The sequence below is a fragment of the Cryptomeria japonica genome, chromosome 3, assembly GCF_030272615.1.
Source record: "Cryptomeria japonica chromosome 3, Sugi_1.0, whole genome shotgun sequence".
In the NCBI taxonomy this organism is placed as follows: Eukaryota; Viridiplantae; Streptophyta; class Pinopsida; order Cupressales; family Cupressaceae; genus Cryptomeria; species Cryptomeria japonica.
This window is the reverse complement of record NC_081407.1, coordinates 208,299,754-208,317,682: the sequence shown is the minus strand read 5'-3', so window position 1 is coordinate 208,317,682 and position 17,929 is coordinate 208,299,754. Positions and strand designations below refer to the sequence as shown.

The 17,929-nt window shown below is 35.1% G+C and overlaps 1 protein-coding gene across 6 annotated transcripts in view; it reads right to left on the bottom strand.

The window, feature by feature from the left end:
• Positions 1-17,929, bottom strand: part of LOC131048267 (uncharacterized) — a 160,539-nt gene that overhangs the window by 69,101 nt on the left and 73,509 nt on the right. For all 6 annotated transcript variants that reach the window (XR_009371953.1, XM_059218177.1, XM_059218176.1 and 3 more), the window contains 4 exons: positions 5,228-5,304; positions 4,912-4,981; positions 2,617-2,694; positions 1,914-2,066 (listed from right to left, as the gene is read on the bottom strand). Coding sequence is in view for 5 of the 6 variants with exons in the window: in XM_059218177.1 (XP_059074160.1) it covers positions 1,914-2,066; positions 2,617-2,694; positions 4,912-4,981; positions 5,228-5,304 (378 nt within the window). In the remaining variant the exon portion in view is untranslated. The remainder of the gene's footprint in view (positions 1-1,913; positions 2,067-2,616; positions 2,695-4,911; positions 4,982-5,227; positions 5,305-17,929) is intronic.

Here is a 17,929-nt window from a genome sequence, read left to right as displayed (position 1 = left end):
AAGTAATACTGATGTGCTGGACGCATGAAACCCTCACAGGATGGCAGGAAAAACAAGCTCTGATACCACTGTAATGGACACCCCGGAATGCCCAAAAACCATACCAACTACTGCTAGGAATTTTATCAAACAGTTTGCATCCAACTCCTTATTTCTCCGTTTAATGTTTTAAATTCCTTTATGGCTCCGGAATTGAAGTGCTGGTTTGTTTTATATGGAATTGAAATCACAGAATATGAACAAGAATGAAACTACAATAATATGCAATTGGAGATTGAACTACTGTTGATATGATATTATTTTCAGAATTAATCAGATACATAGCAGATTTTTTCAACTCACTAAATACTCCAGCAATAATGCTCCATCAAATGTTTTCCAATCTTGCTGCTACAATGACATGAATAGTACTGCGTGAATAGTGTCACGTGAATAGTGCCGAGTGAATAGTGCCACGTGAATAGTGTCGCGTGAATAGTGAATAGTGCCCACATGAATAGTGTTGCGGCCCGTAGCTGGAAATACACCCAAATAGTGTTGCTGCCTGTAGCTGGAAATGCACCCAGAATGCCTGTTAATGACGCTGAAAGCAATGGATTCCAAAGGCCAAACCCCAAGGGAATGACGTCTAGAATGTCACACGAGAGGATAGACGTCCTCTAATGCCAAGAAAGGATCTACAATTCACACATCAATTTCTTCTCAAATTCAACATGCTGAATGAAACCACAAAAGCTTCCTTTTATTCTTTCTCCAAGGGTCGACCCAACTCACTTAAGCAATGTGGGATAAAACATGTGCAATATAAAACATATTAAAATATTCACTTATGTCTCCCTTGGATGCCCCTTTGATTTGCACACATCCCCATAAAATAAATATTAAAGTAACACTTTAATATTTTACAATTAAATTAAATGTTACTTTAATAACACTTCAGGCATTAAAATATACTAGCAATCGGACTCCGAATAGCACGAATGATAACTCGTCGGAAAGCTCTCGCCAAGGAGTATTGAATCCAATCACCAAAACTAGCATCCGTTGTGTCCTGTTGACTTACTAAAATAGTAAGTATGCCTGAAACTAAGTAAATCAACTCCGTTTTGGCCTAAACTGGAAATGACTAGGCCAAAACACTCCAGGATCCCTTCAAACCCTTCGTTAGCCCTCGGGACCATGTAGCGCTAGGCTAACACACATACGCTTGGTCAACTGCTAAAGTGGGGACATTACAGTGAAAACCTTGTCCAAAGTTGAAAAGGTTGTGACAACCTCTTAAAAAGCCAGCACAAGTTTCAAAACTTACTAGATTTACCAATGACTCAGCACTTAGACATTTTTTTTTTTTAAAAACCATGACTATAAAATGAAAATAATTGGAAAGGGGAATGTAGTGACAAACAGAAGACTCAAGGCAACAAAGTATTAGACAAAAAGAAATTGCTTGTATAAAACTGATGTTATATTGATCCAAATGTTACGAAGGTTATACAAAAAAAATCAGCTTTCCTATCCTTTCATTTGCAACTCTTCACTTATGAATCTTTGTATAATTATCATTTACAATTAACTACATTAGATCTTGTAAACACAAAAAATATAAAAGTATTCATGTCTTTAGGAAAACAATGTATCTAATCAATGTCCACTCTTTCATTCTGACTCCCTAATTGCACAAAGAATTCATTTGAAAATCTTAAGCTAGTTTGATCCGATTTCACTTCACAAAATATTTTTCTCACAATTCTCATATTTACTAAATCTCCTACAATTTAAAGGTGAAACAGATGTTTAATGTAATGAAATAGTAGTTTTTTAACTAAAATAAATAATATATTAATGTAGCTTGGCTGATTAAAAATGAAGATCTGAGATTTTGACAAAAGCAACCAATAGCACATTGTTCTTACCAAGTTATATGTGTCACCAATGCCAATGTCCATGAGAATATCCTCTGTGATATTGTAAGCACTCCTATCTGCTGTGGCATCTGACAAAGAAGGCATTTTTCGAATGTTCTCCTCCAATTTCACTATCGTTTCCTCTGAGCAAAATGGTAGGACCTGCAATGCCTCATATGAGAGAAAATGAACTACCAAACATAAAGTGACACAAAATTCCAATTATACAAACAAATCAAAATGTATATGTTCTTGGATATTTCAGGAAGATATAATTTGCAAAATTTAGGTGCACAAAAGCATAAACAAAGAGAAATCACAACTGAATAGAAACTTATCCAACATGTTAGGAAAGGGAAGAGAACAAGAAAAACTTAAAAGAAACAAAAGAATCACTTATTTCTACATATAATTTTAAAGTTTTAGAGAAACAAAGTGAAGATTGTTGAGTAACTATGGATACCAAGATAACGTTTGAGCACCCAAATGCACAAAAGAAAATTGTTTAGCATGCCTAAAGGAGCAATGTAAATCAGATTAATATTGTCAATCAAAATGTATTTATCATTTGTACCCAAACATTTCAAGAATGTGACAAACAACCAATATAGCCATGAACACTAGGTATATTTCTTGAATTCAAGGAGAAAGAAGAAAATAAGCTATTAATACCTGCATTTTGAATTGCATATAGTTTCTTCAAGAAGCTTACCTGAACCAAAAAGCCATGAGCAGACTTTACACTGGCTTTTCTAGTGAAAGTAACCCCAATCCCAATAGCAGTCTTCATCTGTAAAATTTATCAAAGTCATGCAAAAAATTACAACTGCTAAACAAGCTGCATTCCATATTTTGACACTTCTGCAGATAAAATACCATTTAAGTTGTCACAAGGAAAGCTGTGGAGAATAACCAACTTCCACACAAGACACAAGTATACACAGTGAAATTGTTAGAAAGGGTATAGCCAAGATAAGCTATTAAAACCACCATTTCATTCTCAAAAAATATAGATTTGGAAAGTAACATAAAACAGTGCCATTAAAACATGAATCAATAAAGTAATGTGTAAGCAATAGAGTTGACTGAAGCTATGAAAGTCTTGCCCATATTTAATGTGGCAGACCTGTATTCATTTCAGGGCATGCAGGATAGGGAGGATGAAGAAAATTCAGATTTCTCAGATTTCTAGATTGCTGATTGGAAACAGCTAATGACTGAAGAGGAGAAGGAAATAGAAGAAGGTTTTAAAGTTGAGCAGCTAGAAGCATAGTTGTATAAACCTTTCTCAGCATTGACTCAGCAAAACCAAAGGATAAATGTTTTTCAATTAATCGGGAATTAAGTGGGGAAATTGAGGAAATAAAAATACTGAAAATTCATAAAAGTAGAGAAAAATGTCATCTTTCTTATTTCATGCCAGATCAGGACTACATCATAAGTATTTGCTGATTTTTTGGTACCTTAGAATCCATGTCAAAGTATCCGAAACAATCAACAATCTCATTCAGATCAGATTATCAAACCTGCCAAGTGCTGATTACTCATGAGTTGCTACAATTTTTTAGAAAGATATTCTACATTGGCTTTAAGGGCTAGGAAAAAGGACCATAAGGAGTATGCAGTCAAGTGGAGAAGCCATTCTATAAAAGACTCAACATGGTTGAATTCTACTCATGTTGATCATTATTGCTATACCTTAAAAGATTTTAGCCCTTAGTGAGCAAGAGTTCATGTTTTCAATTACCCAAGGTGTCCAATGCAGGAGCATCCTGGACGCAGAGGAATCAGCATCTACAAGACACAAAAATATATATTTTCCTCCTTATTTTTGGAAGCATTCACAACATGGGCAAGAGAATGTAAAGGTGTGCAGAATTCAGGTTAAAGATCAAGGAAAACCAATCATTTCATTGGTTTTCTAATTATCGTTATAAAATAAATTGAAAGCACAAAGAGATGGGTAGAGAAAAACTCGATTCAGATTTTTTAGACTTAGATCAAATGAATGATAGAAGTATCTGTAAGTCAAAATATGTGTTGTTGTTCATGGTTCCTTTACTGCTTTTATACCTAAATTACTTTGTGTCTTCACCATATATCAGGATATATGTATTAAATCTGGGTTTTGGATGCAAGGACAAGGCTGTCATTAATTTGGCTTCCTATCATTGACTGGATCAGTTCAATAGTTGTGAATTGTAGGAAACAATGATTTGCAAAGAGCATAAGTGATTGAGTGTTGAGCAAATGAGAAATGCTGCTACAAAGTCTGATATCATCCACAATACCTTTCTGATCCTATACCTTGAATTTTGGTGATAGTAGAATGAATCATAGTCCCACTTGTTTGAGTTTTCACCCTATGTGGATATCTCCAGGGTAATTTATGTGTATTTATTTTACTGTTGTGTTGGTTCTCTCATGTATGTTTTCATAATCAATTTGCCATTTCCACTGCCAAGTTGTACAGCTGAGAAACCATCTGAATGTATGTGCATAAGAAAAGCACTTGAAATTTGCATGAGTAATTGAATTTAGTCAGACTAGGTAGTATCCATTTTTATGAATTAGAAATTACTATAACTATATTGAATATGGATCAAAGGGAGTCAGTTTTTTTCCTCAGGTATCCTATTCCAGTCAAATCTCCAATTTAGTGTCATCTTTATAAGTTGAAATTATTCAAAAGATTCCTCACATAATTCCCAATTTAAAAATGATTACTAGGTGAAACCCTCCAATAAATTGAAAATAATTAATGAGAACAGCCATGGTGACTAGTTCAATTAAATTAAAGCCAAATGAAGAGCTTACTAGTGGAGAAATATATAATATTAAATATAAATGGTCTAGAGAGAAAAAGGATCAAAACCTGACACCCAGTGACTCAAACTTTCCAACAATACACCTATGGTAGAACAAAGTGACTATGGCTTGTAATTAATTGCTATCTATTATAATATTATCAATGACTACAAATATGCCAAAAGTTATAAAATAAAACCTGTTCACTTTCAGCAAGATAATGTGCAAAGTCTTCTGCAATCTCTCCAGAATATATTGGAATCGATCCTCTAAAGTATACCGCATCAAAATATTTGTTAGTATGCATTAATAGATTTGAGGAGAGCTGAACATATCACTTATAATGCAAGCAGGTGCAATCCAGTATTCACCCAGTCTATCCAATTCAAAATTTATAAAGACTTCAAGAGATATTAACATTTCCAAAAATTATCATAGAAAACATTTGAAAGAGGACAAAGATAATATTAGCTAGCATTATTTGTACATTGTTTGTATAAAAGAACTCGTCCTACATGTATGGTTGTGGCCATTTTGAATGACTGCACACAACACTCATCAAACCAGATCCAACAGCTTCTCCAACATTAATCTGCCATTCAATAGCAAAGGAAAATATCAATTTAGGTTGTTTAATTCCTATTCATGAGATTAAAGTAAACCAAGGATCTCACAATGAATAATCCTATCAGCATATAGTATGTGTGTCATAACCCCTCTTTGGACATTGGATTATTGTGATTAAATAAATACGATAATTAAAACATTTATTAAATAACATCTAATAATATTAGAAAATCGTCTCATTTATGAGACTTCACGATTTTCCTCTAAAGTGAGAGGGTTGTCATAACCCCACATCCTGGTGATGTAATTAATAATAGATTTTGTGATTCTTCATCATAATAATAAATTATCATTTATTATGTAATTAATTGAAAAATAATTTAATAATAAATAATAATAAAATTAAGATACAAAAGAATACAAATAAAAATTAAATATAATTAATACACTTATTTGGTACTGATTCATCATCCATTTATTTAATAATTAAAGATTCATTGAATTAATTAAACTAATAATTAAAGAATGTGTGAATAATTAAAGAAAATGTTAATAATTAAATATTCATTTGGGCTGAGTGTGGATTAAACCAAATGAAAAGATTAATTAAAGTGAATCCCTTATATATTAAGATGGGAGGACGTGACTCAAGAAAAAATCACGACTCTCCCATTGTTCGTGCCTTTCACCAAGGAAAGGCAATGAGGAAAAGAAGAGGAGAGCCGATCCAGGTAAGTCTCCTTAGAAACTTAGCATTGTGTATGTCTAGTTCGTATGTTAGATAATAAATTTAAATGCTGTTACATTCATTAAAAGTCCAAATGCAGTTTGAATATATATATACAGAATTATAATATGAGATAAATACAAACTGCTTTCACTTGTCTGGAAATCTGCTAATAAACCTACATAAAATTCACAGCCCATCTAATATCAATGATTCGATATATGTGATCTTAGTGAAATGAAACACATTATAACACAGTATATAAATCTAACGAATTCATATTCTATTTCCCTGATATAATAATCGTAAAATTACATATAATGATAATGTAAACTGGATCTGACGAAGACACAGTAAGATGACAATACTATGGGCATATATTTAATACAATCTGTTAAACAAACAATGGTGTTGAATAATATTATGAACATCAGAATAGATAATCAATGAATGACAATATAAATAATGTATTAATTAATTAATATCTGATCAGCTATAATGAACTGATAAGGGTACAGAGTATGATCAGGAGGATAAAACCCACACTATGTTAGTAAGACCCGGTGGGCTTAGCATAGGTTGGCTGGGCAACCCGATCATAACTCCATTCCCAAACAGAGTATGACCAGGAGGATAAGACCCACACTATGTTAGTAAGACCTGGTGGGCTTAGCATGGGTAGGCTGGGCAACCCAATCATGACTCCATTCCCAAACAGAGTATGATTAGGAGGATAAGACCCACACCATGTTAGTAAGACCCGGGGGGCTTAGCATGGGTTGGCTGGGCAACCCAATCATTACTCCATTTCCAAAACATTAATCTGCAACAAAAAATATTTATAATGAAAACAACTATAAGAATCCAAATTCAATATGCCAAATGAATATAATAATCTGAATGTTTTCTGCAGGGTATTTTATAGGGAATTTTTAGAGGTATTAAGTAAGAAGGTAATTTGTCTGGTCTTAGTTCACCAACTATTTGTATTCTTTCCAAGGTACTAAATAGGGACATTACAATGTGCTAGCAACAATTTTCTATCTGGCAAGTAATTAACTTCTAAAAACTACTGAAATGTGGTTGCTCTTCTATTAATCATGTTTCCTTCTCATATGGATTTAAATTTATATATCAGAGGGAAGAGTGGAATATCAAATCTATAATTGGCAACCTATCCTGCACAAGAGGGTAGAAATTAAAACATCCACCCAAAAGAACATTTCCCCTACGTATGAATCACATACAAGGTGGAATAGAATTACAAAATTTAATAACCATTAGTTATTTTTCTCCATAAGAAATTAGTCATAAGAGCCACAGTTACAGAAGGGCAATAATCTTATTTGTTGGAGAAAAAATGGTGAGTGTAAACTAGTTGCTTCAAATAGATAATGTGTAGACTGCTTGAGAACCTCGATGATGTTCAACACTAATAAACACTCAAATTCCAAGATGAATCATTTCCTTCTATTATCATCATTCTCCTAAACAGACTCATCTATATCACTCATAGTTAAACTTGCTCATCCAACATAATTTGTATAATAATGATAAAATTTTCTTGTCAATCAGAAATATAAAAAGCATGGACATGGATATGGATACAAATATGGATAGGGTATTGGATATGGACAATGCCATTTTTAAGACCCCCGAAATGGATACAGCTGGATGGGACATTCATAATAATTACATAGTACATATATTTAGCACAATTTTCAAAGTTATTAGAGGAGATATTCATTACTTTAAATGCAATATAGACACATAATTGGTACATAAATAATTATAAGTTGATTTAACAATTTACAATATGCAAAAAATAGTAGAGTTGCATGTAATGTCCCCTTTCAAGATATTCTTTGAAACAATAATATTTACTCAATACATGACAATAGTTTTATCAAAGTTTGCAAATATATGTGAATATTATTTAATAGAGGAAATTTTCATTACTTTAAAAGGAAATTGTACATAAATAATTATAAGTTGATTTACAATATGCAAAAAATAGTAGAGTCGCATGTAATGTCCCCTTTCAAGATATTCTTTGAAACAATAATACTCACTCAAAATATGACATTAGTTTTATGATTATCAAAGCCTGCAAATATATTAAAGAATATCCCAAAAGGAAATATGATAATAGTCATAGAACAATACCCAAAGTGGATAAAATCATGAGTTCCCTATAAATACCTTGCGAATCTGCTAAGCTAAAAGACCCTGTCCCTAACTCAACAGTGACAAAACCAAGGACCCCATCCCTAGTTGTCAAAGGTAGGAAAAGACCCTGTCCCTCCAAAGCTTAGCCCACCTTGTGGGCCCGGACCGCTTCTGATTCGCAAGTACTAACTAGAATTGAAAACTGATGAATTGGTATTTGCTAGACTAATGCTGCATAATATTGCTTGATGGGTTGACAATCAATCCCTTGAATAAATATTTGAATGTTATTATTAATGATCCTTGAACGAATTTTTGAAGTTACGTGTGTTGCTGAGTATATTTCTGTACTTCTGCTCTGAATTGATGATCTGATTTGTTTTAATTGCCTATAGATGATCCTCAATTGATTTCTGATCTTCCCCCTTCCACAGTAATGTTCTTCCCTCTTATATCTTTATTTTTGAGAGAGAGACACCTCTTCAATATTGTTGCCTTTTTAAGGAATTGCCACTTTTCTTCTTTAATCGTGGGCCACTAATAATCATTGATGAATCTCAACCAGCCACTTGCTAAGAATTATCTCATTTTAATCTTGATCACCCTCCATTGAATCGCTATTAATTTCTTTGCAAAGACTTATTTATAAGGTTGGTGTCTTTGAACTGCTATTAATTTCATAGCCTCGGCTTATTTATAAAAGTTGCAATTTGTATTGCAAAGGCACTGATTTCTTGACAGTCCGCCCTTCCCAAGATGGCTTGTCCTCAAGCAATGTCCGTTTTAATCTTATCAATTGAATCTTTTGCCAATATGAAGGTCCCAAACCAGCCCTTAGAGATTTGTAATCCTTAGATCCCCGTTGTAATTTGCTTATGATACGTTATTCTGATATAATTTATGATTTGGAGATCTGCACTAGTGATGTTTCTTTCAATATCTTAGTTATGGCCAATTTTGTACTACCACAACTTCCTTGAAGAGTTGTTAAAGTATTTGCCACATGGTCACTATAGTCTTTAATATCATAAGGTTGACACCATCATGTTATGTGTGAGGACAATTTATTTTCCAGTATTCTTCAGGCTCATGTACTTGTATTTCCCAATCTCTTAATAATGAAACCAATAGTTAGAAACTGGCAAGATCCATAAGTTTTCACTCATCCTTAGAGAGGAAGGACAAAAAGTCATCAATCTGAAAATTGATTTCTCTTTTGGCATCACTTGCATTTGCAAAGGACCAATTTGGTTGATCAAATGTTTGCACAATATCAAGGATATCTCTTTGAGTCAAAGCAAAGGCAAGATTTCCACATATTAAGATGAGGATTAGAAGCAGGACACACATCTATGGCCTTAAATGCAATTTCCTTTTCTGAAAAAAAAAAATCCTTTGTCCATTTTTTGTTATTCTTGCATTTTGTAAGTAGACCAATCATAGTGTTTCCAAAATGATTTTCTTCCATATGTATGGTATTAGATTTTGGTTAAAAAAAAAAGAAAGATTGTCTTGATCATATAGGTAAAAAGATTCTGATCATTTATCAAGTTGACTCTAATGAAGTCTGCATTTGATACAGGCTACAGAGGGGTTTGTTGATTAAAAGATTTTGAAAAGATGTGGACTATGGAGTGTTATGATCAGAAGAAAATTATAGCATGAATTATAATTTAAAAGGTTGTTCTTGGGTTGTCAATGTAGCAGGTCATGTTTGAGCTTGTCACTTGTGATGTCAGCATCCTTGTGTCTTTTCTTCGTGTTTTTGAGACCATGACTTTAGGAATTTATGTTGCATGTGTTCTTATTGCGAGTGAAGGTTTCTAAATTCTACAGTTCAAAAAACTAATATTTGCTTTGTAGGACTTAATCCTGATCCATCCCAATCCCCAACATCCATAAGTTGCGAGGATCCATGCAAGAGACTTAAGGGAGCCTCAAGGGTATATTTATTAGAACCTAGCCAGTCCTATTGATGCATTGGATATTGCCAATAGTTTGCAATTTAGATGGTTTTATATTACATTGTTTTCATTTTTTGCATGGCAATTTTTGTTGGGCCACCAAATGTAGAGAATCCTACCAAATTTTGGAGTTAATTATTTGTAACTCTCTTGGCCTTGATGGCTGTAAGCAATGGGTCTAGAAGAGAGTAGGACATATGCATTTTCTTACTGATTTAAGATGGGCTTTGTAAGAACCCTGCTGGTTCTAACTCTCCTGAAATACTATTGCTGATTTGTTTTTTGGATTTTCAAGGGTTTTTGAACAATTTTTAAATAAAAATAACAAGTGCACCAAGCAAGAATTGCTCATATAACTCAATAGATACCAAATATGGAGCAATTGAATCTATATTATGCATCAAGTAACTGCTGCAAATGAAACTAATACATAAAACATACCCACAGGTCCTTAGCTTATTTTAAATAAAGAATTCTAGAGTTTGCCAGCCAAAACTAAGAAATTGACCAAAATTGAAGTACAAGTCCAGAATACAATTTCTCCAGGTCAAAAATGAGATGAATCCACCTGATTATGCTGGGCGTTGGGAATGGTGCAGCTAGATTGCAAATTAGAAAGGCGTTTCAGCCTCCCAATCAAAACATCCCTTTCCTGGACCCCACGTGACAAGCCTGAATTGTACAGCCAGAAACTGGAAACTGTACGGCTGCTTATTGAAATGAAATATAGCTGCAAAAAGGGGCGTCTAACATGATTTGCCCTTTCCTTATTGAAAAATCTGCAATATCTGAAATAAAGAATCTTTGTTGAAGCACAATAAGACTCCTGAATGAAGCCTTCACAATTGCAATAATTCAGTTGATCTTCCACAGCCTCACAATCACAGATCCATGAAGAATTTTCATTCTCCAATGGCCAAACCTTTGAAACCCTTGTCAAGGAATCCAACAAAGCAAAATAGAAACAATGTCAAATAATCAATAATATGAGTTTGAATTGCCTTCAATTCCCTTATAACCTCCAAATGGCCAGTTCTCAAAAAGGTACGCCCAAATGCAAACATTAAATCACTTTTCAATAGTTCAAATTCATCTTGAACACACTTTTTCATTTAAGTGATTTAAAATCACTTTTAATATTTAAAGTGACCTTTTAATTTGCTATAAAGTCACTTTATAATATTTAAGTGGCTTATAATTTTAATAAAGTCACTTTATGACTTTATAAAATCCATATGTTAATTAAATAACTTAACCACTAAAATATTAATATCTCCCTCAATATTGTCTTTTGACGTGCCATCAGAAGCTGGGGTCAACACTGAATAACCCCCATGTGTCCAGATGCCCTGACTAAAAATATCACAACTGCCAGATTGACTTACTATAAACAGGAAGTCCCTCAACTAAGCCCACACATTAACTGCTAAGGCCCTGGAATTGATCCCAAGACTGAACTAAAGAAGTGGAACTGCCACTGAGACTCTATCCAAACATGTTAGCCTACAAGAGTCAAAAAAATAGGCTAATCCCTCGAACTCCGATGCTCACGAAAATGGGGACATTACAAGCTTCTCAAGATTTTGGGGAATTGTTCATCCATCCTTGGCTAGTTTGTTGTATCGTTCCCTTCGCTATTACTTGTAGTAGGATTGAGTTCAAAGGTTGTTGGGTTGAAGGGATCAAGAGAGCTCAATGCTTGGTCTACTAGTGTTTTGTGTCTTCTCATTGTGCAAAAAGAAGTCTTTGCTTTCCCTATTAGAAATTTTCATATGGCTACATGCCTTTGAAAAAACATCTTTTATAACCCTAGAGATTTTTGGAATAGATAAGATGAAAGTTTGATTATATTTTGTGGGCAGTCTTTAAGGATTTGTTAGTATCAAATGGAATAATGCACTTTGAATACTCTATTATAATTGAGCTCTTAGTGAGCAAATATTTTGGCCATAGGGGTTATTTTGTAAACCTAGGTTGTATCTTTGAATAATTGCAACTGGGTTGGATCCAAGCCTAGCCACTATGACTTATTTGTGTGACAATGTCTCGGTTGATAATATAATCTTGTGACGAGTTACTACAGGGGATGTGGATGTGTATGTCAAACTACTCTTGTTTCTATGCCATTATCTAGGTTGACAAAGGTAGCAATGAAACACGATATTGTTACGTTGAATAACTAACAATTATCATGATTGAAAGCATGGCTTTGCTATGCAAAAGTGTTATCTATAAATTTCGACAAAGGAGGCTGTTAAATAAAACCTATATACAATCTTGATCCTTGTGTATTACAGGATGTCCCAAGCATGTGAACAAAGAGCTTCGTTGGAGTTAACATTATTTTGATATGTGTTGGGAACATAGTTGACAAGAGAGCTTGTATGAGAGTTGCCTTAAATACTAGCAGGCAGAGAACCTTCATGATTGATGACATCTGTGGAAATCAAGGCGGAAATCAGTATATGACTTGGGAAATTTTCTATAAGGGTCCTATGTGGGATAATTGCTAGAAGATTTGCACTAGCATCTTAACATGCATATTGACAAGTTGGAATAGAATTAATTTTTGTGGCATTTTGGATTGACTCATAATTAGACCTATGTTTGTGATATGTCATCTGTATTGTGTAGCTAGGATAGAAAATGTTGGGATAGCATGGGATTCCTCATCATAAACTGTTCAAACTATAGAGTGGCAGGCAGTAGTATCACTGTCAACAATATTGGCACTATTCCAAGTTATTTTTCATCATCCTGAAGTTTAGATCTTTTTCCTTGCAGGCTAGTAGGATCAAAGCTTCGATACCAATTGTAATGTCCCCTTTTGGGATATTTCTTTAAAACATTAATATTCACTCAAAATATGACTATAGTTTTATCAAAGTTTGCAACTATATATATATATATATATATATATTGAATTCCCCATAAATACTTTGCAAATCTTCTGCTAAAAGACCCTGTCCCTAACTCAACAATACCAAGGATCCCATCCCTAGTTTGTCAAAGATAGAAAAAGACCCCATCCCTCCAAACTTTAGCCCAGAACTCGTCCAGTTCGCAAGTACTAACTAGAATTCAAAACTAATGACTTTGTATTTGCTAGACTAATGTTGCATAACATTTCTTCATGGATTGACAATCAATCACTTGAATAAATATTTGAATGTTAGTATAATGATCCTTGAATGAATTTCTAAAGTTATATGTGTTGCTGAGGATATTTTTGTACTTTTGCTCTAAATTGATTATTTGATTTGATTTAATTGCCTACAGATGATTCTCAGTTGATTTCTAATCTTCCTCCTTCCAATGTAATGTTCTTACCTCTTGCATCTTTATTTTTGAGAGAAACACACCTCTTCAATATTGCTGCCTCTTTAAGAAGTCGCCACTCTTCTTCTTTAATTGTTGGCCACTGATAATCATCAATGACTTTTAGTCAGCCCTGTTGTGACCTAATCACACATCACCCCATCCCAGATAGGGACCCCCTAGCTTTTAGGCCCTTTTGGTCATTTGGCCTTGGTTTTTGTGTGTGTTGGTAGCAATCTCTTCAAATCTCTCTGCGTTGCGGGTGTTTGGGGGTCAGCTAGGGTAAATCTGCTTCTCTGTCAAGCAAATTCTATGAAGTCTAGGGCTTGTTTTGTCCTTTTTCTAGGGTTTTGCCTTTTGTCCTATATTTTAGGGGTTCCTGTTAGGGTTTCGGGAAAACTGAGCATACGACTGGAATCAGGACCCTTCAAGGGACCTCCCAGTAAAATTTGAGCCCAAACGGACCAGCTTTCTATTTTTAGAAAGTCCCTATTTTTTAGGGTTTTTCCGAGTCTCGGAATGTCGCCATTTTGCCAAAAATCAAACTTACTATTTTTAGTAATTTCTATTTTTAGTAAGTTTTTATTTATAGTAAGTCATTTCTGCACCCTGTCTAGGAATCTAACGCAAACACTTGAAAAGTTTCTATTTTTGGAAAGTCATTATTGGCAGGGTCAGTCAGCCAAGGCGACAAGGATCAGGCGTTCACAGACAATTCTAATTCCGGAAAGTCAAACAGCAGACAGAGAAAGCCAGAAATAGGTCCAGTACTAAAAATCCATGCCTGAAATGAGGAAGTCATTTACAAGTGGAAAAATCCATGTATCCATGGACAGAGTGAAAATGCGCCCAAGACTAGGTTGGGACGCCAAAATGAGGAAGCCATTCACAGGTGGAAAAATCCATCAATCCATGGACAAGGCCAAAATGCGCCCAAGACTAGGCTGGCGCGCCAAAATGAGGAAGCCATTCACAGGTGGAAAAATCCATCAATCCATGGACAAGGCCAAAATGCGCCCAAGGCTGGGCTGGGGCGCCAAAATGAGGAAGCCATTCACTGGTGGAAAAATCCATGTATCCATGGACAGGGCCAAAATGCACCCAAGATTGGGCTGGGGCGCCAAAATGAGGAAGCCATTCACAGATGGAAAAATCCATGTATCCATGGACAGAGCCAAAATGTGCCCAAGTCTGGAGTCAGGTGCTGAAATGGGATTCCCAAGGAGAGAAGGAAAATCCATGAATCCTTGGCATGGTGAAAATTTCACCCAAGCTAAAAAATTGAAATTTTGCCTTAGGCATGGAATCCAAGGAATCAAGGAGGAATAAAAGAGCAAAATTCCCCTCGGGCGAATTTTCGAATATGCTATTTTTAGACACCAAATCCCAACCAAATGTCGAAAATTTTATAGATTCGGAATCGGGATGAAATTCCCCATCCAATGAGCCTGACTCCTAAATTTTTGGAAGATCCCGAAAAAATAGGGATGTGGAGAAGAGGCATGAAAATTCCTTCGAAAGTAGGAGATGACAAGTTAGAATGAAATCAACAAATCCTGAGAAAATCCTTCAATCTCCCTCCGAAATTGGAAAGAATGAAAATCAGCGAGTTGGCAAAAGAATCTTCCAAGCATGACGCATGACTTGGAGCATTTAAGGAAAATTCTAAATTTGAACTCATTCGCATGGGAAACTGCCTTTGCATGGCGTAGTAATAAAGGAAAGTATGACGCGTCATGAATGCAATTACTAATTAATGCCTCTTGAGAATTCTATATAAGTTTGGAAAGGCATTTCATTTCTCACGTGCAAGATTCAAGAAAGAAGAAGTGGAGAAGTGAAGAATATTCATACTTAGCCTCTATTTTCATCATTTCGAAGTGCTTCCAAGATGGCAAAACCAAGCAAGGCAGCTACTATCTCCAGGCAAGCATTGATCAAAGCAGAGATGAGGGGTTTTCTTCCTCATTCTCCATTGAATTCAAGATGGGAAGAAATCAACGATACTAACCTTGGCACGTTCAACTTGGCTACATTCAAGATCCGAATGTTCAGAACAGCGGGGCATAATCCATCCCCGACAGCTGTCAGAATTGTGAGAAGTGGAATAGTTGCAGCATCTGGCTTTCCTCCCGCTATTCAATGCCCAGATCTGGTCTTGGAATGTGCAGCACATTACAATCTAGAGCGGAAAACAATCTCAACGCCAAATGGCAAGTTACTGGCAACATTGACTCCAGAGTCAATTGGTGAAGCTTTCAGAATCCCTTCACATTATTCCATGACGTACAAGACCAGCAGCAGAGCTCAGGCAGTATATGAAGCAGGCCTCGCCAGGTGTGCTAATTTGATCAACAAGCAGTGGTTGTTGAAGCCTAGAGTGCACGCTTCCAAGATGCCCAAAACTCTCACAATCTTCGAGTTCAAGTAGGAGTATGTGGACCTGATAAAGATGCTGAGCAGAGTAATGGGATGCTCACATTCGGTGAACTTCGAGCCCTGGATGTTCTTCTACATAGGCGAGATCATGAATTCAAATACACTGATCAACTAGGCTAGATTGATCAGTCACTGCTTGCATGAACAATTGAAGAACCTAAAAGAGAAAAGGTCTCAGTCCTTTTTCATGAGCTCCTACCTGTTCTATATGCTTGCACGAAGGGGAGGATTCGATGGGCTGTCAGCAAGAGGAATCATGGGTTGCGGACCAGCTCAGTTAAAAGTGCATGAGTGTTATCCTCAGCTACATCTCTCCAATGTTAGCTCTTACAGGTTGGCGAATGACACCTTCACCATGTACCTAACATGACTTATGCAAAATAAGTTACACATGAGGTTGTCTCCACAAGCAAGTGCCTTGGTCCAGAGGTATGGCGCTGCGTTCCTGCAATTCCCCAAATTCACCTACATCAGGATGCAAGGGTTCTCCTTCCAGTCTTACAAATTGCCCAAATATCCATCATACAAGCTTGTATTGCTCAAGCTCATGAGGCAGTTAACTGCCTATGATCAGCTGCAGAAGAAGAAGAAGAAGAAGAAGCAATCTATTGAATTTCCAATTGTCTTGGGGGATTTCATGGAGATATGCCCAGGTTTGGAGGCCGCTGAAAGTGCAGCAAGGGAATTGGCGTTCTATCGCCTACCATTTTACACATCCAGGGCCCAATATGATCCTTACAACCAAATTAGAAAGGTTGCCGGAGTCAAATTCATACACAGATTTCACTTGGAGGATTACTGGGCAAGTGCCGAGGATGACCTTGAGGTCCAGAGAAGAATGCATTCCAGACTGCCCCTCGACACCATCAAAATAAGTGAAATTCATTAGGTACTGTGTCATAACCCCTCTTTGGACATGGGATTAAATAAAGATGATAATTAAAACATTTATTAATTAACATTTAATAATATTGGAAAATCGTCTCATTTATGAGACTTCACGATTTTCCTTTAATATATGATTATTAATATTTATTATTTGTTATGATTATTATTTATTATTATTGTTTTATTCTAATGTAACGTTCATATTTCAAATTATTATTATTATATTAACTATTAAATAAGTTTTACCATTAAAACATAAAATAGATATATTGAATATATTACACTGACCGTGTCAACTTAGTTCACTAATTAATATACATTGTATTATGTATATGAATCAACTATTATATGATTCGATTCTATGAGATAATTAATATGAATCGATTCTATGTAATGCTTAATATATATAAATTGGTTATTATATAAATCAGTTCTATGTTGATTAAATATGAATTGACTCTTTGTTAAAACGTGTTAACTTAGTCTTTTAGACGTGTTAATGCTTGACCATATTACAACATCCAAATCCTGGTCCATCATAGCCATATCGAGACATGCCATTCACAGTAAATAATCGCATATGAGTCACTCATAATTGTAAACAAAAGCTATCAAGGAATAATTGGAGAAATTAAGATGCGGTAATATTGGTAATGAGGTACTAAAGAAAACGATGACTTAATAAGAGTAGTAATATCGATATTCTTATATCCGTCACTCCCAGACTTGCTCATGTTCAGCAATCACATTATATTGAGCACCACATAAAATTGAAGGTATATCGAAGATTGATATATCCATATCTTCAATGATAGAACCAAACTTAACGGCGATAAGGAAAATCTTCTCTATTGCCGAATCATAGAATGAGAACGCAGATTCTAGGTATGATGAAAGTGAGGTGCCTTTACGTATTGGTGGCCAATTCCTTTGACCATAGTCTGAGATAACTTCTCAAGAGATTCTATAAAGAAAACGATGGAAAGACCACATGAAGATTATGTTTGAATAACCGACTGATAGTACAACTGAAGCAAATTCACTATGATCATGGGTCGATCCCCTATAAGAAGTATGAATAGAGCAATTGATACTTCCAAATACGATAAAGCATGAATATGTCATTTGAGAGTGTCGTGGATAAT